This window comes from Dasypus novemcinctus, chromosome Y (assembly GCF_030445035.2).
Source record: "Dasypus novemcinctus isolate mDasNov1 chromosome Y, mDasNov1.1.hap2, whole genome shotgun sequence".
NCBI lineage: Eukaryota > Metazoa > Chordata > Mammalia > Cingulata > Dasypodidae > Dasypus > Dasypus novemcinctus.
The window spans coordinates 26,357,733-26,384,610 of NC_092216.1; the positions used below are offsets into that span (position 1 = coordinate 26,357,733).

The window sequence follows — 26,878 nt, forward strand, 5'->3', positions numbered from 1 at the left end:
ATGGGAAAAATTGCGGCTAAAGGCCAGCCTCTGGTGTCATTTCAAAAAATATTACAAGGACCTAAAGAACCTTACCCTGACTTTATCACTCAGTTACAAGAGGCTATCAAGAAACAGGTCAATAATTTAGAAGCTGCTGATACTATTTTGCAGCTAATGGCTTACAAAAATGCCAATCAGAACTGTCAGAAAACTATTGGGATTATGAAAGGTAAAGTGGGTTTGGCTGGATATATTAAATTGTGCCAGAATGTAGGGACAGAGGGCCACCGCACTACAATGATGGCTCAGTCTGTGGCAGGGATGAAAATCAATAAGAAATTCTCTGGAAAATGTTTTAATTCTAGAAAAATTGGTCACATGAGAAAGGATTGTCGGAAGAGATCTGAGGGAAAACAATACTGCTTGGAGAGAATACTTCTGCTCTGAAATGACCTGAGCTGTGTCTATGCTTTGGTAAAGGAAATGACTGGGTTTGGCCTATGTTGTCCTAATTATCCTAAGAACGGCACCCCCTTGTCAGGAAACTTCCAACTGGCCCACTTCCAGCCCTGCTCAAAAAGGGGGCTTTCCTGGTTCAGCAGAGAATTCCCAGCACTCCCCAATTCTCCGCAGTGTCCTGGATTTATACCCCACCACAACGGGAAGTGAAGCCGTAGATATTCCTATGGCAGAACCTGTTATTCTGCTTCCAAGAGACACCCCCATCCATGTACAAATGGGAATAAGGGGACCTTTTCCAACTGGCATGGTTGGACTTCTCGAGAGAAGCGGTCTTATATCACAGGGAGTTAGAGTGCATACGGGAGTAAATGACTGTGACTATCAAGGAGAGATTGTTTTGTTTTCATGGTAATTCTGATGGGGCCTATTTAGCCAAATTAATAAAATTAGTACAAAATTTTTATCAAGGTGTTAAAGGGAATTTTCAGGTTTGAATCAATAGCTTACTCCTGAACTTCGAGTCTTAGTGTAGTCTTAAAGAGTAGTAATCCAAAAAATATGTGTTAACTGTCAGTCTAAACTGTTAAATAAGAGCTTAAGTGCATTTATGCTGCTCAGGTTATCCTAACTGGTTGCTGATTACTAATGTGTTTCCAAGAACAAGCTTGCTTGTTACAGGCAACATTATTCCAGAAGAAATCCTAAAAGCAGTAAAATCTAAGATGTGAAATGATGGAGAGCTCAAAAAAAAAAAAAAAAAGCTATACCAGAAAAGTAAGAATTATGAGTGAAATCATAAGCTTTGTTTCTATTGGTGTGTTGTAATTGTTTGTGTGTTTGTTTGTTCAATGTCAATGTATATTTTAATACCTCTGGATGATATAAATAAATACTTCTGAAAGAGCTCTTTTGAAATGGCTAAAAAATTAAATAAGCACTTATAATATTACCTAAGTTTGAAATGTTAATGAGATCTCTATAGTTGTATACAACTATTATAATAGAATATGTATATAGTTGATTAATAGAATTACTATAAGTCTCTTCATAAAAAATAGTTCTTGCTTAAATTGAGATGAATAACTTATTTTTCTTCATAGGATAAAATGAAAGATGTCAAAGTTAAGCAAATATTGAAAAAGGTAAAAAGTTTGTGGGAATGCTAACTGAAATTTAATAAGGTGTATTTTGTCCTAAAATAAAATGGGAACAGAGAGGATTTGTCTGTGAAAGATACACGGAGATCCCAGCTACCTGTAGAGGATTCCCTCCTTGGTTTTTTTTTTTTTTTTTTCGGTTTTCTCTTTCCCTCTTGTCCCTCATCTTCCACTTATTTTTATTTTAATTCAAGTATACAATAGGTGCTACAGGGAACACCTCACATTTGCTGGGTTTTCCGATCCTCCACTGCCTCATTTCTGTGTGAACTGATTTAGGCTACCTACACTATTCCCCTTCCCCTGCATCTTGATATCCACTATCATCTACTGTCTCTCCTATATTCCACCCCCAACCTCCCGTTCTTTGATCCACAAAGTGTCTAACTCTTAATTTTTAATACCTTTGTTCTGTTTTCTGTCTATTATCCACTCTTGAAACTATTACCTCTCCTTTCTTTCTCCCTCTCTCATGAAAACAATAGCTTTGTAGTTCATACCATATTCCTCCCAAATTCAGTCATCTACTTCATAAAAGGTACTCTACCTACAGCTATAACTCTATACAATCTACATGAATCTAACCTCCATCCTTCCAGATCTCATATTCTTGCTTTGTTAACATACATCACCAATACAACTTTACACTTTTCCCTTGCTTACACAATTGCCTTTCCCCAACACTAATACTTTCCTCTAAAGTGAACTTAACCAACAACAAGTAACTAGAATAAGAAGAAAAATCTGACAAAGAGAAGATATAACACCTATGCAAAAATAACAACTAATTAACCTCCAAGAGCAGACAAAGAAGCTAAGGAACTGATTAAATTCATCAAAATAAAGAGATGACCAGAAAGCAACAAAAATCTACAAATCAAACCAATAATCAGGAAAACATGGCTGAATCCAATCAACAAACCAATAATCACGAAGGGAAGCAAAACTTGGCACAAGCAATGAAAGATCTTAGAACATTTATCACCGACAAATTTGACGCAGTAATGAAAGAGGTTAACAACATGAAGATATCACTTGGAGGGGAAATTGCAGACATACGCAAAAACATAACAGATATGATGGGAATGAAAACCACAGTTCAAGAAATCAAAAATACACTTGCAGCAAATATCAGCAGACTAGAAGAGACAGAGCAGAGAATTAGTGATGTGGAAGACAGTACATCAGAAATCAAACAGATAGTAGAAGGGGTCAATAAGAAGATAGAAAAAATCCAATTAGGATTTAGGGACCTGAGTGACAATGCAAAACGCTCAAACATACGTATTATAGGCATTCCAGAAGGTGAAGAGAAGGGAAAGGGGTCAGAAGGAGTGTTGCAGGAAATAATGGCTGAAAACTTCCCAAATCTACTGAAAGAGACAGATGTACATATCCAAGAAGCACAGCGCACTCCACAAGTCATAAACCCCAACAGGCCCACCCCAAGACATATACTTGTCAAATTATCCAATGCTCAAGACAAAGAGAAAATCCTAAAAGCAGCAAGAGAAAAGAAAACCATCACATACAAGGGAAGCTCAATTAGATTAAGTGCTGATTTCTCTTCTGAAACCATGGAGGCAAGAAGACAGTGGTATGATATAGTCAAGGTACTAAAGGAAAGAAATTTCCAACCAAGAATACTTTATCCAGCTAAACTAGCATTCAAATATGATGGAGAGTTCAAAATATTCGCAGACAAACAGAAATTGAAAGAGTATACCAACAAGAAACCTCCCCTTCAAGAAATTCTAAAGGGAGTGCTGCAGGAAGAAAGGAAAAAACAGGAAAGGCAAAGTTGGAGGAGAGTATAAGACCAACAACAACAACAAAAAAGACAAAAAAAATATACAAACAAAATATGACAAACACAAATCCAATCAAAGTATGGCTAACACAAATAATTCCTTGATAGTAATAACACTGAATGTCAATGGATTAAACTCACCTATCAAAAGTTTCAGACTGGGACATTGGATAAGGAAATATGACCCATCCATATGCTGTCTACAAGAGACACATCTTAGACACAGAGACGCATGGAGATTGAAAGTGAAAGGCTGGAAAAAAATCATACAAGCTAACAATAACCAAAAAAAGGCAGGAGTAGCTATATTAATATCAGACAAAATAGACTTTAAATGTGAAACAATTGTGAGAGACAAAGAAGGATACTACATTTTAGTCCAAGGGAAAATCTGTCAAGAAGATCGAACAATCATAAATATCTATGCCCCTAACAAGGGTGCCTCTAAATATGTCAGGCAAACACTGGAAAAACTAAGTGAAAGAATAGATACATCTACAATTATAGTGGGGGATTTTAATACACCACTATCAACTCTGGACAGAACATCTCAAAAGAGAATCACCAAAGAAACAAAACATCTGAATAGTATGTTAGAGGAGCTCGATCTAATAGACATATATAGATCGCTACACCCAAACACAGCAGGATATACATTTTTCTCAAGCGCACATGGATCATTCTCCAAGATAGATCATATGCTAGGCCACAAAGAAAGGCTGAACGAATTCAGAAAGATTGAAATCATACAAAACATTATCTCTGACCACAGGGGAGTCAAGCTGGAGATTTGCAAGGGACAGAAGCCCAGATTTCACACCACGATTTGGAAATTAAACAGCACACTCTTAGAAAAACAGTGGGTCAAGAGGAAATCTCAAAAGAAATCAATGACTACCTTGAAACAAATGATAATGATAACACAACATACCAAAATTTATGGGATGCAGCAAAAGCAGTACTGAGAGGGAAGTTTATAGCCATAAATTCATATATCAAAAAAGAAGAAAGAGCAAAAATTGAAGAACTAACTGCACATTTGAAGGAATTAGAAAAACAACAACAAAGCAACCCAACAGGAAGAAGAAGGAAGGAAATAACAAAGATAAGAGCAGAACTAAATGAAATAGAAAATAAGAAAGCACTTGAACAGATAAACAAGACCAAGAGCTGGTTTTTTGAGAAGATTAACAAAATTGACAAACCTTTAGCAACACTAACAAAGAAAAAAAGAGAGAAGATGCAAATACACAAAATAAGAAATGAGAAAGGCGATGTCACCACTGACCCCACAGAAATAAAGACTATCATAAGAGGATATTTTGAAAAACTATATTCCAACAAAAATGACAATCTACAGGAAATGGACAAATTCCTAGAAACACATAAACAGCCCATATTGACAAAAGAAGAAATTGATGATCTTAACAAACCAATCACAAGCAGAGAGATAGAATCAGTTATTAAAAATCTCCCAACTAAGAAGAGCCCAGGGCCAGATGGCTTCACAGGTGAATTCTACAAAACATTCCAGAAAGAACTGACACCAATCCTGCTGAAACTATTCCAAAACATCGAAACAGAAAGAACGTTACCCAACTCCTTCTATGATGCCAACATTACCCTAGTACCAAAGCCAAACAAAGACATCACAAGAAAGGAAAATTACAGACCAATTTCTCTAATGAACCTAGATGCAAAAATACTTAACAAAATACTTGCTAATCGTATTCAACAACACATTAAACGTATGATACACCACGACCAAGTGGGATTCATCCCAGGTATGCAAGGATGGTTCAACATAAGAAAATCAATCAACGTAATACACCATATAAACAGATTGAAGGAAAAAAATCACATGATTATATCTATTGATGCAGAAAAAGCATTTGACAAAATACAGCACCCTTTCTTGATAAAAACACTCCAAAAGATTGGAATACAAGGGAATTTTTTGAACATGATAAAGAGTATATATGAAAAACCTAAAGCCAATATTGTTTACAATGGAGAAATCCTAGACTCCTTCCCTCTAAACTCAGGAACAAGACAAGGATGCCCACTGTCTCCGCTCCTATTTAACATTGTCTTAGAAGTACTTGCTCGAGCACTGAGGCAAGAACCAGAAATAAAAGGCATTCAAATTGGAAAGGAAGAAGTCAAAATTTCATTATTTGCAGATGACATGATCCTATACATAAAAAACCCTGAGAGATCTACAACGAAGATTCTAGAACTCATAAATGAGTTTAGTAAAGTCGCAGGTTATAAGATCAATAAGCAAAAATCAGTAGCATTTCTGTACACCAATAATGAGCAAGATCAGGAGGAAATCAAGAAACAAATACCATTCACAATAGTAAATAAAAAAATCAAATACTTAGGAATAAATTTAACTAAAGAGGTAAAGAACTTATACACCGAGAACTATACAAGATTGTTCAAGGAAATCAAAGAAGACCTAAATAAATGGAAGACTATTCCTTGTTCATGGATAGGAAGACTGAACATTATTAAGATGTCTATCCTACCAAAACTGATCTACACATTCAATGCAATCCCAATAAAAATCAATGCAGCCTTCTTTAAGGAACTAGAAAAACTAACTATGAAATTTATTTGGAAAGGAAAGAGACCCCGAATAGCCAAAGACATACTGAAAAAGAAAAACGAAATTGGAGGAATCACACTACCTGACTTCAAAACATACTATAAAGCCACGGTGGTGAAAACAGCATGGTATTGGCATAAGGAGAGACACATAGACCAATGGAACCGAATTGAAAGCTCTGATATAGAACCTCACATATACAGCCACATAATATTCGATAAAGCCACCAAACCCTCTCAACTGGGAGAGAGTGGCCTATTCAACAAATGGTGTCTGGAGAACTGGATAGCCATATGTAGAAGAATGAAAGAGGATTACCATCTCACACCTTATACAAAGATCAACTCAAGATGGATCAAAGACCTAAATATAAGAGCCAAGACCATAAAAACCTTAGAAAGCAGTGTAGGGAAACATCTACAGGACCTTGTAATAGGAAATGGATTTATGAATATCTCACCAAAAGCACGAGCAGCAAAAGAACTAATAGATAAATGGGACTTCCTCAAAATTAAAGCCTTCTGCACCTCAAAGGAGTTTGTCAAGAAAGTAAAAAGGGAGCCCACACAGTGGGAGAAAATATTTGGCAATCATATATCTGATAAGAAACTTATAACTTGCATATATAAAGCACTTCTATATCTTGAAAATAAAAAGATAAACAACCCATTTAAAAAATGGGAAAAAGACTTAAACAGACACTTCTCCGAAGAAGAAATACAAATGGCAAGAAAGCACATGAAAAAATGTTCCAAATCTCTAGCTATCAGGGAAATGCAAATCAAAACTACAATGAGATACCATCTTACACCCATAAGATTGGCAGCTATGAAAAAAACAGAAGAATACAAGTGCTGGAGAGGATGTGAAGGAAGGGGAACACTCATCCACTGCTGGTGGGAATGCAGAAGGATCCAACCATTCTGGAGGACAGTATGGCAGTTTCTCAAAAAACTAGCCATAGATTTGCCATATGACCCAGCAATACCACTGCTGGGTATATACCCAGCAGAACTGAAAACAAGAACACAAACCGATATATGTACACCAATGTTCATAGCAGCATTGTTCACTATTGCCAAAAGTTGGAATCAACCCAAATGCCCATCAACAGATGAGTGGATCAATAAAATGTGGTATATACACACAATGGAATACTACTCGGCTGTAAGAACAAACACATGTGATAGCATGGATGAATCTTGAGAACCTTATGTTGAGTGAAGCAACCCAGACATTGAAGGACAAATACTACATGACCTCAATGATATGAAATAAACAAGCTGCCCTAGATAGCAAGAGACTGAACGATAGGCTTACAGGAAATCGGAGGGTGGAGGAAGGATATGAGCCGATGTCTGCAGGGGTCGAATTTAAGACGAAATGGTGGTAAGTATGAACACAAAGAAGAGATAAAAGGGGGGCAAGGGGTTGCCTTTGCTTGGGGCTTTGCGGGTTTGAGGGTGGCTGGGGAGGGACGGATGGGTAACGTTGCCCAAAAGTGGGGGGAGGGAGGGGTAGCATATGAACCAGGAGAGGGTCAGGTGTTGGTGGAGAGTAAAATGCCGAGAAAATCATATCAAAATATAATAAAGAGGGTTACCTGTTTAGAATGCTCGGAGGGGAGGGTCTGATGCAGGACGGGCTCCTGGGGAATGTCTAAATACTCATTCTGCCAGAGTGGGTGACACCATGGGGTAGAAACCCAAGTAGTGAGAGTGGGGGTGGACCCACATCCTGGGGAGGACTAATGCCATCAAATAGAGGGAACTGTATCCCTCGAGAGAAAGGGTGGCTCCCAGGGCAATGGGGCAGTTGAGTAAGTTAGGACCTGAACACTATTCCATCTATCTCTGGAAGTGGCTCCTCAGGAAAAGGAGGTTGGCTATCACTGAGGACACCAAGGTGGAAGGGAAAATGGACGTTAAATGTGTGGAACCAAAGTAAATGGGGGGTAAGAGAGGAGTTTCTTGAGAGTACACAAGGATGGATATAAAACATGTAATATTACACTATAACATATAGGAGATGACAGACTGATAATGTAAACCATAATGTAAAACATAGGATAACTAAAAATGTAAAGAACTGTGTATCCTATAGTATGCACCACAATGTAAGCACAGATGTCACCTTGTTAGAAAGCTAATGTCTCAGACTCTGTACATCACTTTAAGTAAATATGATATGAATAGGGCGTAAGAGTATCACTGTGGAAGGGAAAAGGTTTTCTGGTGGATGTGTGGGAGTGCTGTATATTATATATATACATTGCTGTGGTCCAGGACTCCTATGAAGAAAAGCTGAATAATTGGGGGGGGGGGAAGAAAAAGATAGGATGTGGAATTTTTTCAAGTCAACATTCTTTATCTAAGTTCTTTATCTAACTTTATCCAAGTTCTTTATCTATCCTTTAAGCTCATCGCTATATGCCATTCCCTAGTAAGGGACCATGAAATTATATTGGGCTTCAAATTTCGGGGAGTTCTGGATCACAGAGTGTTTCAACAATGGCAATGGAGGGATACTGGTATGGGGTACCAGTGACAGGTGATATATGGCTGACAGGGAGCTGTACAGAACATATGTCCAGGGTGCATGGTAATGTTTGGATATACTCATAGTGGCAACAATTAAAAACCACAGTAGGGGGGGTACTGGGTTCCTGGCCAGTGGTGCTCTGTCGTGGTCCCTAGGGGAGCAGCGACAGTCTCCCAGGTACAGTGGCGGGGACCGGGAGGGAGTGAGGGTTCAACAGTGAGCCCCTGATGCTAATGACTATGCTTGTGAGCTGATAAACCCAAAATAAGAACAAGGCCTAGAACAACTTTGTGCCTGGGAATTTCCTCCTGTCAGCCTTCATGTTACTCAAATGTGGCCAGTCTCGAAGCCAAACTCAGCATGTAAATGCAATGCCTTCCCCCCAGCGTGGGACATGACACCCGGGGATGAGCCTCCCTGGCAACGAGGGACCACTATCAACTACCAACTGATGATGCAACTGGAAAATGACCTTATACAGAAGGTTCAATGCGGATCAGCAGAATATCCATGTCTACATAAAATACCATGACTTTAAAATGCTGTTTGACCTAAAGTAAGGGGGAAATGGAAAGGAGAAATGAGTTTATATGGCTACGAGTTTCTAAAAAAGAGTCTGGAGGCTGGCAGAAAGTTTGCCCTCATGCACAACTGAGCAGAGTCAGAGAGACAGATAAAGCAGATACAACCCCCAGATATTGGTTCCTTTGAGGGCTAAAGAGACCCACGGGAGTTATGGTCATGGCCGATGGGGTTAACTACCAGGTCAGATGGCCCCTCTTTGGAAATGGTGTTTATGTGTGATGAATCTGGACTCAGATGGGATCTCCCTTCATAAGACTTTCATGCCAATGTGCTGGAGGTGCAGTTAATGTTGGGGTTTAAGATATATTTAGGGGATTTGAATCTCTGGACTGACAATGTGATAGCCAGATCCTGAGCCTCAACAGACTCCAGCACCTACAATCTGATTTATTGGATTTACCACACTCAGCTAAGATGGAGTTGAAGAAGGACAACCACCACACCATGGAGCCTAGAGTGATTACAACTGAAAATGGGAGGATTGCATCCAGCATCCAGGTGGAATCTGACCCTCCTCTTGACATAGAGGTGCAATGGACACAACCAATCCAATGTCCACATAGAAGAGGTGGCATTGGAATGGGAAAAGTGGACATAGTGGAACGAAGGGTATGGGGAAAGGCAGGAAGAGATGAGAGGTGGAGGCGTCTTTGGGACACGGAGCTGCCCCGGATGGTACTTCAGAGGCAATCACCGGACATTGTAAATCCTCACAGGGCCCACTGGATGGAATGGAGGAGAGTATGGGCTATGATGTGAACCAATGTATATGAGGTGCAGAGGTGCCCAAAGATGTACTTACCAAATCCAATGGATGTGTCATGATGATGGGAACGAGTGTTGTTGGGGGGGGGGAGGGGGGGTGGGGGGAGGGGGTTGAATGGGACCTCACATATATATTTTTAATGTAATATTATTACAAAGTCAATAAAAAATAAAAAAAGAAAAAAATAAAATAAAATAAAATGGTTAGTTTTGTAAAATCAGAAAATGGAGATATGCAGAACAGGACTAGTATACATAGAGCAAGTTGTAAAAGTATTGTGGTAGCATTCAGTGAGATAATGTGTTTTGTAAAAGAAAAACAAACCTGAATGAATATAAAAAGTGCAAAAACTATGTGAAAGGTTGACAATGGACTTTTGAAGTTCTTTAAGGTTTTCTGCCCTGGCCGAATGGCAATGAATCCTGCTGCATAGAAGAAACCTGTGGCAGTGACCCTACTGGGAAACATCAGAGACAACGGTATTTTAAAAGCCTGAAAGGGGCAAACAATTGAGACAAGCTCTAAGGTCCCTGTTACTCTATCAAATTCTTAAATGTTGTTTGTTTGGGTAAGACAAAACTATACTCTGCTGTAATTGGTAAAGTACAATGTTATCTCATGTTAAAAGAATTTGTAATATTGTTGGAATACTAGAAATATTTTATCACCCACTGAGATGTGTTAATTGGGAAAGGTCTTTCATGGGAGTAGGAGGACCTCCAGCAGGCTACATTAAAAAAAAAACAAAAAAAAGCCTTTGAATTGGATGTGGCCAGTACCAATGTTGCCTTTGGGTGGGGTATGAGGCAAAGGCAAGATTCTAATTGAGTACCCCTTGGGTTCAGTCACAATTGTGGGAAGGGGCTTATAAGTTCAATATAAAAAAGGAATTGTGTGCAGCATAGGAAGCCCTGCTGAAAGTGAAAGTCTTAACCCAATAGTGTCTGGTTACTCTGAAGACTGCCATCCCTATCCAGAGGTGGATGGCAAATACTGAAAACAATGGACTGTTGTGAATCACTCTCCATGGGGGAGAGATCTGTGGAAGAACATCTGGGACACCTGCCAGCAGTGACAGGTAACTGTCATGTCCTTGCCCACTCCTCTAACATCCCTCTCAGGACTGTTGAGGCAGATGCCTCATGAAGATCCAGAGCCATAGAATTGGGACCTGAGAGGAAGCAGAGTGGCTCCACTGTAAAAGTGAACATCATGAGTACCAGACCTTGTGGTACCTAGTGCAGCAGTTCATGCTGCCTGCTATTCACCAACAGCTTGCGGCCTTAATGCTCATGTCAATGACTGACATCAGCACTCTCCTGCTCCTGGAAGGGGCAAAATATGCTTTCACTGCTACAGACCCTGCATTGGGACTCTTAGAACAGGCCAGCTATTGTTTTCTGCCTGAAAAATGAGTGCTCACAGTGGACTATTTATATTCAGCACTGAGTTGTGGCCCCATGTCCAGTGAAGATGCTAAGAGCAGGACCAAGGAAGACATTGAAATTATGTGATAAACTCCCAGCTGCCCCACAGCCCAAAATGGGAAAGTAAGAATTTGCCATTGCCTATGCCTCAAACTCTGCAAATTGGGGAAACTGAGGTCATTTTTGATCAAGTACTGGCCTATATAGCCTTGCTGGTAGGAAATCTTAAGCCTATGAGAAATGAAAGTTTAGCCATTAAATGTCTGCTAGTTGGAAGTCTTATTGTTTGTTGTATAATCTATGGTAGTTATGGATTATGTATGAAATGCTTGAATACTTATCAGAACTTTAATAATGAAACATAGTATACTTAAGGGATTTGATGAACTGCATAAATGTGTCTTGATGTAAATCTCTTGTTTTAAGTTTGAACAATCCTGGGACTGAATATACTGGGGAAAAAGGGAAAAATATTGTTCAAACCTAAAAGTGAAAATATAATGCAGGAAGCTTTGTTGATCAGTGAAACATCATTTGTGTAGTCTTCTCAAAAACAAAAAGGGGGAAAGGTGGGAAACTGGCTTACCTGTTTGTTATAAATGTTACACCTGTTAACTGTAGCAGTTTTTAGATGTTGCATTGTTCCCTGTTGTTGTAAATGATGTTGCAGTTCAGATAGCAAACAGCTGCTTGGTGGTTTCCCAATAAATGCGATGGAAAATCTAGGGCTGAGGCTCTCAGTTCCAGCAGCTGTGAGTCCCCTGGTCCCAGGTTTGTCTCCCCTCTTGTGTCTCTACCTTTATTTCTGCATTGCCTTCCCTTCCAACCAACCTATTGTGAGCTGAATGCAGCAATACTATTTGTACTATTAGAACTATAAAAATTTCTAAAAATATTGCTGTTTTTAATGGATTTGAGGAAAACAGGAAATGACATCTTTACCTAATTCAGTAGTAAAGGTAAAGGGCAAAAGAGATGAAAAGTAACCTTTCTCTTCCTTGCTGCTACAGGGCATCTGAAGGACAAAGTTTGAATGTACCTTATTTTACAGCAGACACCTCAAGGGGAAAAATTTGGACACCGTAGATTGTGAGATGAATTTGTATGTTATAGAGTCAGCAGTCACGTCAACATTATTTTGGAAAATTTTTGTTAAATATTTGAGTCAAAGAAAATGAAGCTAATGATAAAACAAAGCAAAGAAGAAAATTATACAAACAAGAAATTTGTACACTGCTTAACTTAGCAATAAATAATATTGCATGATGATGCAAAAATGAATTATTTTAATTAAAATTGTTATAATTATTTTAGAAGTATTGGGATTAACAGATGTGCTCTGAGGGTGCCAGAAAGAAGTGAATCTATTTCTCATTCTATTAATTGGGAAATATAAAAATGAATGCATGTAATATAAACTTGGACATGTATACAACAAGAGTTAAAATATTTTGACACTGTTATATCTGGAAAGTGTGACTGAGTATGTAGAGAAACAGAATAGACTCCTGTTTGTCATTCCAAGGATGGCTGTATTCATTATTTTAAATGAAGATTACTTTATTTTCAGCCTATACCAAAAGCAAGGAAAAACTGTGGGAAACCAGGGGACTTAGCACTAAGATCAGGGTGACTGAGTTATTACAGTATAGGTGAATGAGTTCCTGAGATAAACTTTCTTGACAGTGTCTTTGTTTGGATGAGAATTGAATGAGGCACTATTCCTCCCAGGTTTTAAGCATGGTGAAATGGGACATTGGATTGAATTCTGAACCAGTGCTGCTGCTTTTTCAGTGTATCCCCTGGGGTATGAATCCTCTGGGATTGTGTTAAAATGCAAATCCTGAATTGGTAGTTTGGGCTGAGGACTTTGAATCTGCTGTTCTGCCACTCTCTCAGACATGCTCATGCTGCAGATTCAGTAACTGTACACAGTGAGCCCTGACTCCCTGCCCAGAGTCTCAGCTCCTTAGAGAAGTTGAAATCACCTGAGGATTTCTCATGCCAATCAAAGGAACAGTTAAATTTGTATGTCCACCCCAGACATGAGAATTATTTAAAGCTCCCATTTGAATTTTGTATAGAGAGACATTTGAGATCCACTTCCATAGCATATATGACATGATATGGTTAGTATATGGAAAACTCTTGTATTAATATCTATAAATAACCCCCAGCACAAAAAGTACACGTAGTTTTCATAAAAAGAAAATGATCGTCATATAGATTAGCCTACACTTATATTTCTCAGGATGTTTTCAAAGAGCAATTCTTTGTATGGCTGCATTTCTAAGAGTTTTCCATCTCTAAAAATGAAATAGTGCTAGATTTATTATTGAAGCATCTGTATTAGTCAGCCAAAGTGGTACTGATGCAAAGTACTAGAAATCAGTTGGCCTTTTAAAACATTTTGGGGATAAAAGCATACAGACAAAAGGCCCTAAAGGGCCCACCTCAAGGTACCATAAGAGGTACTTTCACACCAAAGATGATCGCCAATCTTTGGGAGGGTTCAGCCTTCCTCTCTCTCAGTTACAGGCTGGCATTGGGCTTGTTTCTCTCCAGGACTTCTCCGCTCCTCTGGTTTCTTCAAAATGTTAGCTGTAAGCTATCAGGCAAATGACTCATCTCTCCTCCTGGGGCCACAGGATCAAAGCTGAGAAAGTTCTCTCCTCTGGTATCTACTATATGAGGCATACTCTCTCCCTGTGTGTCTTCTTGAGTGAGAGTCCACTTATAGGAACCCAGCAAGGGGGCTGGGGACTCAGATTGAATCAAAACCCTAATCTTCACAGGTAGTTTAATTTAATAAAAACATGCCAGTTGAATCTAATGCAAACAAAGGTGATCAACCCAGAGGAGAAGTACAGTTTTAAATCATCCTTTTTTGGAATTCATAAATATGAAACTTCTACACTGTATCCTCTGAATTTCAGAAGACATATTACAATATTGAAAAGTGCAGCTTCAATCAGTAACAGTGCTAAGTACAAAATCATATCACAATCAGTTATAGAAAGAGTTTGTCTTGGGGGCAAAGTCCCCTCTGGCTGTATAACTGTGACACTTACAGAACAATTTGTCAACTTCCAGTATACAAAGGGACAGACATAGGATAAACATTTGAATTACCACTAGAAGAATTTGGGAGGGAAACATGCATCAGAGGTCCCCAACATATCTAAAACCCTGCAGGGCATATTCCATTAGATTTCAAAGTAAAACTATGATTTCTTCTCCCCTTGGTGCCTCATGAGGTCATGCTTTCCCACAGGCATGCACAACAGTCATTTTCCTTCTTCCATGCTCATCAAGCATATGGATGGTGACTGAGCTCCAGGCCTCACCCTCCAAGAATGTTGAGGTGATGGTCACACTTTCCCAATCTCAGGGTATAGTCTCCACCCCCTTAGTACAATGAGGTAGTGGAAACATTCTCCCTCATCTCTGGTGTACATGCCCAGCCATCTCAGAACAGTGAGTTGGTGACCGGGCCTTCCCTAATCTATGAGAAACTGTCCAAACCCTCAGAGCAACGGGGTGTTGACCTCACTTTCTGCAACCCTTGTGGAATGTGCATCAACCTCTCAGTAGCCTGGGGTGGCAAAACTCTCCCTGAACAGCAGGTTCAAACATATACCATCTTCAAATGCCAGGGCAAACTTACTCTCACCATACGTATGGGAGGTATTGCTCTCAGCCCAAGGAAATATCTTAATTCCAGACTTCAGCTTCCATGGTTTTCCTCTTAAAGCCCTTTTCCCCTCCATCTCTTCTCTTTGCGTCCCTTTTAGTTCAGACAGTGGTTTTGTTTATACAGCACTCAGAAAACTTGTTGGTTTAGCATGCAGGAAGCAGGGGTCCAAGCCTTCAGACAGTAATAATTTCCACAAGTCTTTCCCTGATAATTAGATGTTCAACCCTGGCTTACAATTTCCAAGTTAATTGATCAAATGTGGCCCTATTGTCTGGAGGCTTGGAATTTCTGGAATCAGTTTCTGGTTCCTTTCTGCTGAAGAATTTATCAGCTTATCTCTTTCTTCCAGCATTTTGCTATAATTTGCAGGGAGAAAGCAGGCTGCATTTTCCACATTTAGTTTGGAAATCTCATTGGGTAAGTTTCCAATCTCATCATTTTAAAATTCTGCTTTCCAAATAATATTAGGACTCAATCTTGCTAAGTTCTGTGTAACTTTAAAACATGGATAGCCTTTCCTCCAGTTTCCAATAATAGTTTCATTATTTCCTTCTAAGGTCTTATTGGAAATAACTTTAGGCTCCACATACCTACCAACATTCTCTTCAAAGCAATCTAGGCCTTTTCTCAAGCATCTCAGAGTTCCTCTAAAAAACACCCCTTAACCATTTATAAAACTATTCCAGAATTTTTGGTAATTGCATCAGGAAATACCCCACTCTCCTGGTAGAAAATTTTGCATTAGCACTCCTTTGGCTGACAAATAGAGCATCCTTGCATTTTTTCCTTTAAATGAGTTCTTCTAATGTGGTTCTTTTGCAGCCTATTTTAATTGCTCATATAACTTCATGCACTTGGACAAGCCTAGCTCAGCACTGATCTACAGCATAGACAAAATTTTGACAAAAAGAAATTATTGCTTGCCTCAAGAATGTTGTGTAACTAGGCTGTAATTTCATAGGATTACATCAGAAAACCATGAAAATGATGTTATGATTACCTAAATGGCATAGCATTAAAATTAAACAGAGTATATTTTTTAAATTTCAGAACTGTGAATTTAAAAAGAAAATAGAAAATATTATTTTGGGATCAGGGATCCATACCTAAAATGAAAATACATTGCTTGATTTCACTTTTGAAATAGTTTTTGTTCCATATGTCAAGATACACCTGAAAGCTTTCATACTTTTAGTTTTAAAAAATATTGAATACCGGTTGTAGGATTTTGTTTGAGACAATTAGAAAGTTCTGGTAATGAATGTTGGTGAGGAAAGCACAACATTTTGCATGTGATTAATTCCACTCATGTGCTTTGACATGGTTGAGATTGGAAAGTTTGTTGCATACATGCTACCACAATTTATAAAAAGAGTAACTAAAGAGAGTGACAGTTAAATGCAACACATGGGAAGCATATTTGGCTCAATGGATAGATCATCCTCCTACCACATGGGAAGTCCAAGGTTCAAACCTGGAGTCTCCTGACCCATGTGGTGGGTGAAGCTGGCCCATGCACAGTGCTGATGTGCACTAAGAGGGCTGTGCCATACAGGGGTGTCCCCTATGTAGGGGAGAGCTATGTGCAAGGAGTGCACCCCAAGAGCCACCCATGCAAAAAAACTGTAGCCTGCCAAGGAGTGGGGCCGCACACATGGAGAGCTGACACAGCAAGATGACACAACTATAAGAGACACAGATTCCTGGTGCTGCTGACAAGAATACAAGCAGACACAGAAAAACACACAGTGAATGGACATAGAGAGCAGACAACTGGGGGGGGAGGGGAGAGAAATAAATAAAATTAATGTAACACATGATCCTGGAATGGATCTAATAATAAAAATGTATTGCACATTCTATTCATGGAAAATCAATAATGAAACTAGATTAATTTACTCTGGAAATCTCTACAGTTTTGAAGTTCATGGGGTTTTACAGTTCTTAGAACATCAACAAAATTTGACATGAACAGACGTGAGATGGTATTTCCTATGTTTAGTAGTAATATATGCACACTTTTCAAAATGAAAATGTTTTTCTTTGAATATATATTTTCAACACAAATATTTAAACTACATTGATGCCCACATCCTTTGAACGTTGGTTGGTTACAAGTCCTCTTAAAATGAAGAGTAGTAGAGATGTTCTTCCTGTGACTGTTCTAGAATCCTTACCTAGGACAAAATCTACAAAACTTGTGGGGAATGATATGAAGACTGATGTAGAGACTTTGAGGAGGAATTAAAGGGTACAGTCTGTTTTTATTAATTGAGTCTGCATGATTTCTCTAATTTGAGCATAAAGATTGTGATAAAGAAGGCATGACTTGATTAAAAGTATCTTCATTGCCATCTGAATTAATCAGGGTGTGTGTTCTAGGTTACAGGACTGTAACGCAATCAGCTGCATACAAGAAAAACCCTTCATGAAAATGGTCCTTTTTCTACAGTGAGAAAGGAACTCTTAGTACTGGACTGAGGGTGAAAGCCTCATCAGTGTCTTGTTTTCCTTGCATGTTTGATCTGTTTAGATTCTGTTGAGTAAAGAAGAGAATTTTAACCAGAAGGGACAGTCCTTACTTATTTTGTAAATGATTTTGTTATTTGAACCGTAATTGTTGGATTTGACTCTGGGCACTGAGACCCAGGCAGTCTGAGGGCTGGTTATGTTATTGTGGACATGCAGTTTTTCTGAATTCATGATTCATTTGTATTTCTTAAAGTGAAATTTCCTTAAAATCTTTCAGGGATTTGTTTTATGCAATTGCACCAATAAAGGATAGACAAAGAAATAAATGTATACTGACAAAATACATGAGTGAACTGAAGGAAATAAACTATATTTAGCCCTAGATCAGCATATTACTCCATGTTCTTTGTCCATGCGTCATGGACAAGGCATGTGATTGGAGACAGATGTAAATACACTGAAGGTCATGAGAAACGTTCTGAATAGGTGTCTGTTGAAATGAGTAAGTGTCCAATATATTGGACTATGAACATCAGGTGGAGTTAGAGGCTAATGTTTTGATAGTAGAATCAGTTCCTGTATGGTAGGAGAACCTGGATAGGGGTCATAATTGTGTGAATAAAATATATGAAGAAGAGATTTGGGCAATAAGTTAGGAACTCTGATTATCAAAATGAAAGGTGACATTCCAGATAAATCCTCATTGGAACACTTCAGGAATTTGAATTGTGAGACAAGCAGAAATAATGGAAACTCTGGCTGTCTTTTTCTAGTCATGTAATTTTAAACATTACTAAAGATTTCTGAACCTCTATTTCATTTGTTGATTGGGTAATTTAGACTTACTCAGCAGGGTTACTTTGAAGATGACATAACCAAATATGAAAGTGCTCTAATGATGATTGAGGGCATATACTTCTACTTCTTTCTGATGCAGGAAATTTTAAGGGCTAAAATTGCATGATGGGAGCTATTGATGTCTCCACATGGAACAAGCCTTGAATTGATCAACCTCATAATGAAATACGTTCTTCAGTATCTTGGGTGATGTCCAATTCCAGTGGGATAAGATATAGAACTCAGTGTTGGTAAGTGATATTATTAGACACCTGTGTGGAAGAACCAAGATGATTTAGGGCAAGTGTACTCAAGGATAGATGCAAAGTAAAGCAGAAAGGGTTTGAAAGTCCAGGAAACTGGGATAGATGTTTCATAAGCCCAGGAATTCTATATGAGAAATTCTAATTTGGTTATTCTGACAGTGGAGACCCAACGTTTTAAGACTCAGGGAGGGAATTGGAAATCTCTGAACACCATTGGCTAATGAATATATAGAACTCAATTATTTTCATGTTCTATTCTGTACAGTGAAGCTAGGTATTCACACCTTCTTTGTTCTCCAGAGTAGCCAAGGCCTTCTCACTCTTGACTTGTGGAGAGAACGGTCCTCCCCTCTTTCTCTTGGAGCACACTTCATTTTCCTATTGATGGGGATGGGGTTACTTCGAAGTGAAGGGTTGGGATTCATGACAGTTGAGACTGGAAATTGGGGGCAAGACCAGATTTTCATAGCTTCTTTTTCCATTGCCAACTTTGTTTATCTAGTGCTTATTTCATGGAGTGAAAATCCAGAGGAAGTCAGTTATCAATTGAATTATTTACAATGCAACCACCAATGAGTAGGATAGTCTACTGATATTACCACTGTGTTGTCAGCAGATGGGTTGGTTTCTTCGATTAGCATGGATATTATAAGCTCATTTAGGAGATATTTAATGATCTGAGCTGCAATTACGTTGCCTAGGTGTCTGTGACACTGGTGATAGGTTACAGATTCATTAGTACGTAATTTCATTTCCAACATTACACAGATTTGTTCCAGACTCCATTAAGTCTCTGTATTCACTGGAGAGATTTTTTCTCAGTGAGCCTATTTCTTCATTGGAGTAGTAATGCACTCATTGATCATTTTAATCCCTGCATTTGGCTTTCACATGTATTAGTAGTTGAATATAGCTGATAGAGATGAGTAAGATCAGAAGTTTGCAGTCAATAGGATGACTGACATGTCAGCAGGTGAGTTCAAACAGCATATTGCTACAGGTGCTCAGGTGAAGGTCTGTGCATTGTTGAGAAGAGTAAAAGTTATGGTTAGATAATAGAAGAGGAATAATTCATTTCTCCCAGTTTCTAATTTCTTAATGTATTGCTCTTTATTTGTGCATTTTGAAAACTTAAAGATCATTAAAATTCTCCTTACCCACTTCTCCCAAAATGCTCAAATTCCACTTTTGTAGAAAATTGTTCTTCAAACGTTATTGATTGAAGTAATTATAAGAAGTAATGTCTTGTTTTTATTTTTAATTTTGTTTTTTATTTTTACTTTTTAAACATTTATTTTATTTATTTTTATCCCCTTCCTGCCCATTGTCTGCTCTCTGTGTCTACTCACTGTGTGTTCTTCTGCGTCTGCTTGCATTGTGGCACTGGTAAACTGCATCTCTTTTTTTGTTGCTTCATCTTGCTGTATGAGCTCTCCGTGTGTGCAGTGCCACTCTTGGGTGGGGTGTACTTTTATCACGCGGGACGGTTCTCCTTGTGGGGTGCACACCTTGCGCTTGGGGTACTCCTACACATGTGCTCGCCTGCATGGCACCACACTCCTTGCATGCGGCAGCACTGCACATGGGCCAGCTCCAAACGGGTCAGAAGACCCTCAGGATCAAACCCAGGACCCTCCGTATGATAGACAGACAGTCTATCAGTTGAGCCATGTCTGCTTCCCTTGTCTTTTATTTTGGCATGCATTTAGGAGTACTTTAGTATTTAGAGTAAAATTTATGGCCCTTTGGAATTGTTGAATAACTTGAGAGACCGTAATGGATCAAGATACTTCCTGTACTATTGACCATACAGAGGGAGTAAAGATACGAGAGAGGCAATGAACAGGGGTATTTGGAGGTCCCAAAGAGAGTGCAGGTCAGAAGGTCTTATTCCCCTGGATTAGTGAATTTGTTCAGTACATCAGGAGTCTGTGATATGTGCTGCTGAACTGTTTGTATGGTGAACACTTGGGTTATGTAGAGTTGGGTTCATCAGCATCCATTGATCCAGAGTTTTGTATGATTTCTGTTTAGTTCAGCACAATGTTGGACTTTGCTGTAAGGTTCTCTGCTATTATAATGAATAATAGATCTCTGACTTATGTTTAAATTGGAAGCCCTTTACACATTAGCTCATTGGATCTTTTTTTTTTAAGCTTTATGTTTATTTATTCTCTCCCTGTCACCCCGCTGCCCCACAGTTATCTGCTCTCTGTGCCCATTCACTGTGTATTCTTTTGTGACCACTTCTATCCTTATCAGGAGCACTGGGAATCTGTTTTTGTGTGTGTGTGTCATCTTGTGTCAGCTCTCCATGTGTGCAGTGCCATTCTTGGGCAGGCTGCACTTTCTTTTGCCCTGGGCAGCTCTCCTTATGAGGTGCAGTACTTGTGCATGGGGCTCCCCTACATGGGGGACACCCCTGCATGGGATAGCACTCCTTACGCACATCAGCACTGTGCGTGGGCCAGCCCCACGCAGGTCAAGGAGGCCCGGGGTTTGAACTGTGGACCTCCCATGTGGTAGATGGATGCCCCATCCACTGGACCAAGTCTGCTTCCAACAACATCCTTAATTAGTGTGGTACATTTGTTACAATTGATGAACACATATTGGAGCATTTCCACTAAGTATGGATTCTACTTTTCAATATAGTTTAAGCTCCCTCCCACACATTTTTGTAATTTATGACAAAATATGTAATGGCCTGTATCCTTCACTGCAGCATCATTTAGGATGATTCCAGTGTCTAGAAAATGCCACCATATTACACCTATTTTTTTAAAAATAGATTACATAAACTTTACATAAATGTGATATTCTTTATAATGGAGTTTTAATTCAATGTGTCTGTGTGTCTCTGGGTGTGAAAAGCAGGTGACCATTCAGCAATGAGAATGATCTGACTTGAAACTCAAAGTCAGTATGAGATTTCTGAAAAGTCGCCACTTTCTCATTGTGTCCTCTCAAACATCCTTCTCTGCCTTCTCTGAATCCTTATGTCCATGATGTTTTTAGGAGTTAGTGAACTTGAAAGATGTAATTATAGACTTCACTCAAGAAGAATGGGCCTTGCTGGACACATCTCAGAGAAAGCTGTTCAGAGATGTGATGCTGGAGAATATCAGTCATCTGATCTCAATGGGTGAGTATCTCAAATGTACTTATCTATATCAGTTTCTGTTATTTTCTCAAGAAGTGTCTAGAACTGCTTGTCCATATTGTTTTGTATATTATTTTATATTTTAATTTTAAACTTTATATACATAATGTTTTATTATTTTATAACATGCACAAATACCTAAAAGAAATTTGTTTCTTATTACATCTAGTTTTTCACACAACTAGATTGTAATCATCTTCAACACAAATATCATGTCTTCTACTCAATGACCAGTGCTCAGAGCAGTGCTGGGAATTCAGTGATTATTTTCTTACAGAATATGTGTGTTAAATATATGTATCTTAATATTCTACTCGAGGGATTTAGCGTGGATTCAGATTATATTCATAAAAACAACATGCATTTCCTTTTACACATTATTCTAGGGAGCTTATGTTATAGTTTTCTTTCTGAAAATAATAATGAACCATTGTAGAAACCTAGAATTTCTCCTTGCTTGAAAATATAAAGAGTTCTCAAGGGTGTCTTTGAACCTGGGCATCAATAACCAAAAGTCCTTATGTATTTGGGTAGTAGGTTAAGATTAAGAGTTAATCTTTAGTGGTGAAAATTGTCAATGTTCTCTATTGCAAGTTCTTTTCCCTTGACTGATCTTCAATGTTTATCTTATTTTTCTTCAGTCACTAAAGTGGTTTAAAGCTGTTCATACCACCAAAAACATATTCTTAAAATGAAAGCATTCCTCTACGTATGAATATCGTGTATCAGATCTTCTGATGAGGTTATTTCAGTTAAGGTGTGTCCCAACTCTATCAAGATGAGTATTAATTGTGAGTTCTTTATAAGAGAATGACATTCAGACAGAGAGAAAGCTGAGGGAAGTAACAGGCTGAAATCAATAAAACCCAGGGGAGAAGAAATAGACCAAGAGATGCCATGTGCCTTGCCAAATGACCACCTCAGGACCAGTTGTTGCCAGCAGCCAACTGAGAATGCCATGGTCTTGGGGGAACATTCTTGCCTTGATGATGCCTGGATTTGGCCATCTTCCCACCCTTAGAACCATAATGTGATACATTTCCATTTTTTCAGCCAACCCATCTCAGGTTATTTGCTTCAGCAGCCTTGGAAACTAAAACAAAATTTTGAACCACAAGTGTGAGATGCTACTGTTGCAAATATAAAAAAATGTGGAAAGAGCTTTTGAATTAGTTAATGGGTAGAGGCTTGAAGAAGTGCAAATGCTTTCTTAGAAAAGGCCTAGATTGCTCTGAAGAGATCATTGGTATGTATGGATGCTAAAGAGTCTCCCAATGAAGACAGAAGGAAGTAATGAATTGGAAGCTTTAAGAAATGAGATATTTGTTTTAAAGGGGCAGAGAAGTTGGCACAATTGAGTTTTGAAGTCAGATGGAAGGCAGACTTTTAAAGTGGTGAAGTTTTACGTTTTGCTGAGGCTATTTCCAAACTAAATGTGAAGAGAATAGCCTGGTTTCTCTTTGTAGCTTATAGGAAAATGTAGAGGAATGGGGTGTGGTTTGGAAAATTCTGAGATTCTGAGTCCTCCGAGAAGAGTGCTCTATGTGAGGGTTTAACTGAACATGAATAAATCATCAATTTCTGTGTAAGTCAGTATTAGAAGAGCAGTCATCTAGGAAAGATCTGTGGGAAGTTTCCTCTAAGATGGTTTGGATCTCTGTGTACCATATAGAAAATGTACAAGTTTTTTGTGAGATGTGTATGAATGAAACCACTGTGAGCTGATATTAAAATGGACAGAAAAGGAACCTGTTAAAGGAAAAATCACTTCAAGGTCAGAGCTATGGAATCTACAGTCTGGACTGTAGACATGTTATCAAGGCAAGACAGCAGGTCCACCCATTTATGTGGAAAGGATGAGTCTGCCCCATGCTCAGAGTTGGCCAACTCTCTGTCCCATTGTTCATGAATACTGCTGCCACCCTAATGTTCTGGATGGCTAGAACCTGTGCTTGTGGAATTGTGGAGTTTGGCCACTACCCCACTGTTCTGAGAGGGTTGTGCCTTTTTCCTAGGAATTCAGAGTCTGGCCACTATGCCAGTGTTAACAGAGAGTGGGGCCTTCATGCCAGGGTTTGGAGAGAACATGGCTGCTGCACAAGCACTTTGAAGGGGTGAGGCTGCATATTCAACAGTCCTCGAGATTAAAATATTGTCCAGAGCTGAACCTCACACTTTGAAATCTAATGAAACATTCCTTGCAGGGTTTCAGAATTCTTTGGGACCTGGAACTCCTGTTTTTGTTCAATTTCTCACTATTGGAGTGGAAATATTTGTCCTTGGCTTATCCCTCCATTGTATGTTGGAAGAAGATAACTTGTTCTGTAGACTGCACACATCCACAGATGGGAATTGTGCCCTAGGATTGACCACACCCATCATCAATTTTGATTGTACTTTGTACTTTACATTTTTTCTGAAACAACTTAAGCCTTTTGGGATATTGTGATTGGTTGAAATTATTTTGCATCTAGAAAAAACCTGTCATTTTTAGGGTTAGAGGGTGATGTATGGTGGTTTGATGTTTTATGTACTCCATAAAAATGTACTTAAATAGAATCAATTTTTGTATGCATATACCCACTGTTAGTAGGGCCCTTTGATGAGATTACTTCAGTTATAGTGTGTCTCACCTCGTTCATGGAGGGACTGAATCCTGATGCAAGAATCCTTTATAAGAGAATAAAATTCAGACAGTCAAAAAGCCATTAGAAGTAATCTGAAATCAGCGACACCAGAAGAGAATAAAGTGATCAGGAGATATTTCCATGTGCCTTGCCATGTGACAAGGACCAAGGGTCACCAGCAGCCATTAGGAGAATCTCACAGTCTTGGAGAGAATGCATCGCCTTGATAGTGCCTTGATGGCGCTTTGATTTCAACATTTTCCTGGTCTGAAAACCATAATAAATTGCCTTTGTTTAACCCAAGTTATTCACGGTATTTGCTTAAGAAGTCTAAGAAAGTAAAACAGTCACCTTCCCTGGATTTGATGGCAAAGCACTGTTAATGGCACAGAATTCAAAATTTCATTTGTTTTTTACCACTACCAGGATATCAGGTCTGCAAATCACATGTACTTTCCCAGTTGGAGCAAGGAGAGGAACTGTGGAGAGAAGGAAATGGATTCCTCCAAAATGAGAATTCAGGTAGGCTCTCAGATGCTGTGCTTCATGCTAATGAGGAATCTGTTGACTGGTACATAGGTTACTGAAAATAACAACTGTAGATTTCCTGAAGTGAGTTAAATTTTCTGAAACACAGTTGTCAATATTGGGAAAATTTTCCTTGGATATTGTCATGATTCCATTGACTTATCAATCTCTACTGTAGTGTAATAGTACATAGTACATTGTACATAATAGATATGTTTATACTGTAAAGATTTACCATACACTTAATGGACATATTCTTTTTTTCCTCTTGGATGGTTATTCTTTTTACCTCCCCAACATACCAGCTTTTTAATAATTTTTCTTATATTTCCATTTTGAAAATATTTTCTATTTGTCAATGTGGTATAAAGGTTTCTGCATAGAATATTGCTTAATTTGATATTATTTGCCATATATGAAACAAATATAGAATAATGTGACTTCAACATTTTAATTTCCATAATCCTAGTCTACCAACATTTTTTTACTGTTGTTTTTTTCCAGTTCTTACAGGCAGAGAAAGTTGTCTTTAAAAACTAATGCTCTCCATGCAGTGTATCTGCAGGAAAGTCACACCTACCGTCATGTCATTGGTAAGCTTCACAGATATGAACCCTTGTCTTCCAAATAGATACTTGAGAGTAGATGAATTAGGAATTCAGTACAGCCACTTAACTGTAGGTATGTTGATCTTAAGTGTTAATGAAGAATAAATGGGTGATAGTTTGCAGTTAGGGAAAAATTAACTCAAGCACAAAGGTATAACCTGGGTTTTTATATAGATATAATTGCATAAACACACCTCTTGTGATTAATCTTTGAAACATTATGAAGTCTTCTAAAGTGGATTAGATTGTTCTGCAATTGGGAAGCAAAAGAGGAGAAGATCTCTGTGCATGCAGGAGAATAACTTGATATTCCAACTAACATAAGGAAGATGTTATTTGGAGACTGTCACTAAATGATTAGTCTAGGATTCATATGTATACGAATGGATTTTTGTAAAGTCTGTGGTCTCTTATCTACTTCTCTGAAGCAGAAATCTCATACTCAATAGAATGGCATTACATGTAATGAATTACCAGATTTTACTCACAAATCCAGAGTGAATAAACATATGTCTTTTATGCAAAAGATCAAGAAACTCTACTTCAGCTGTCTATTTGGAAAATCAGTGACAAGTCATCTTCTAATCTACAAAAGCAAAATCACTGAAGAAGAAAATCATATGAATGTCATCTATGTGGGAAAGCCTTCCATAGATTTTTGGCCTGAGGCAGCATAAGAGGGCTCACACTGGAGAGAAACTTTACAAATGCCATGTATGTGGGAAATCCTATGCTTTCTCGTCTGGTCTGAGACAATATGAGAGGACTCACACTGGAGAGAAACCCTATGAATGTCACATATGTGGAAAAGCCTTCACCTCTTATGTCTTCAGAAGACATGATAGTACTCACAGTAGAGACAAACAACGTAACTATCTCTCATGTAGGAAAACCTTCTGTTATCTTTCTGGCCTGAAAGAACACAAAAGAAGTCATGCTAGAGAGAAACACTATGAATGTCTTACATGTGGAAAAGCCTTCAACTCATTTACTTTCCTGAGAAAACATTAGAGGTCACACAGAGAGAAACGCAGTGAATGTCATGTATGTGGGAAAGCCTTCACCTCTTTTTCTGCCCAGAGAAAACATGAGAGGACTCACTGGAGAGAAACCATATGAATGTCACCTATGTGGGAAAGCTTTCCATCATTGTTTTTCCCTGAAAGAACATGAGAGATCTCACAATGGAGAAAAATCATATGAATGTCTTATATGTGGGAAAGCTTTCACTTGGTCTTCTGTCTTGAGAAGACATGAAAGAACTCACACTGGAGAGAAACCCTATGAATGTCTAGTATGTAGGAAAGCCTTTACTCATTCTTCTGCACTTAGATGA

At 38.5% G+C, this 26,878-nt stretch overlaps 1 protein-coding gene across 1 annotated transcript; it reads left to right on the top strand.

The window, feature by feature from the left end:
* On the top strand, nt 1–26,878 carry LOC139438232 (zinc finger protein 705A-like). The gene is given in 6 exon segments (XM_071213390.1): nt 1–211; nt 1,063–1,154; nt 21,635–21,761; nt 24,833–24,977; nt 26,556–26,642; nt 26,644–26,878. Coding segments are annotated over 6 exon segments (897 nt in total).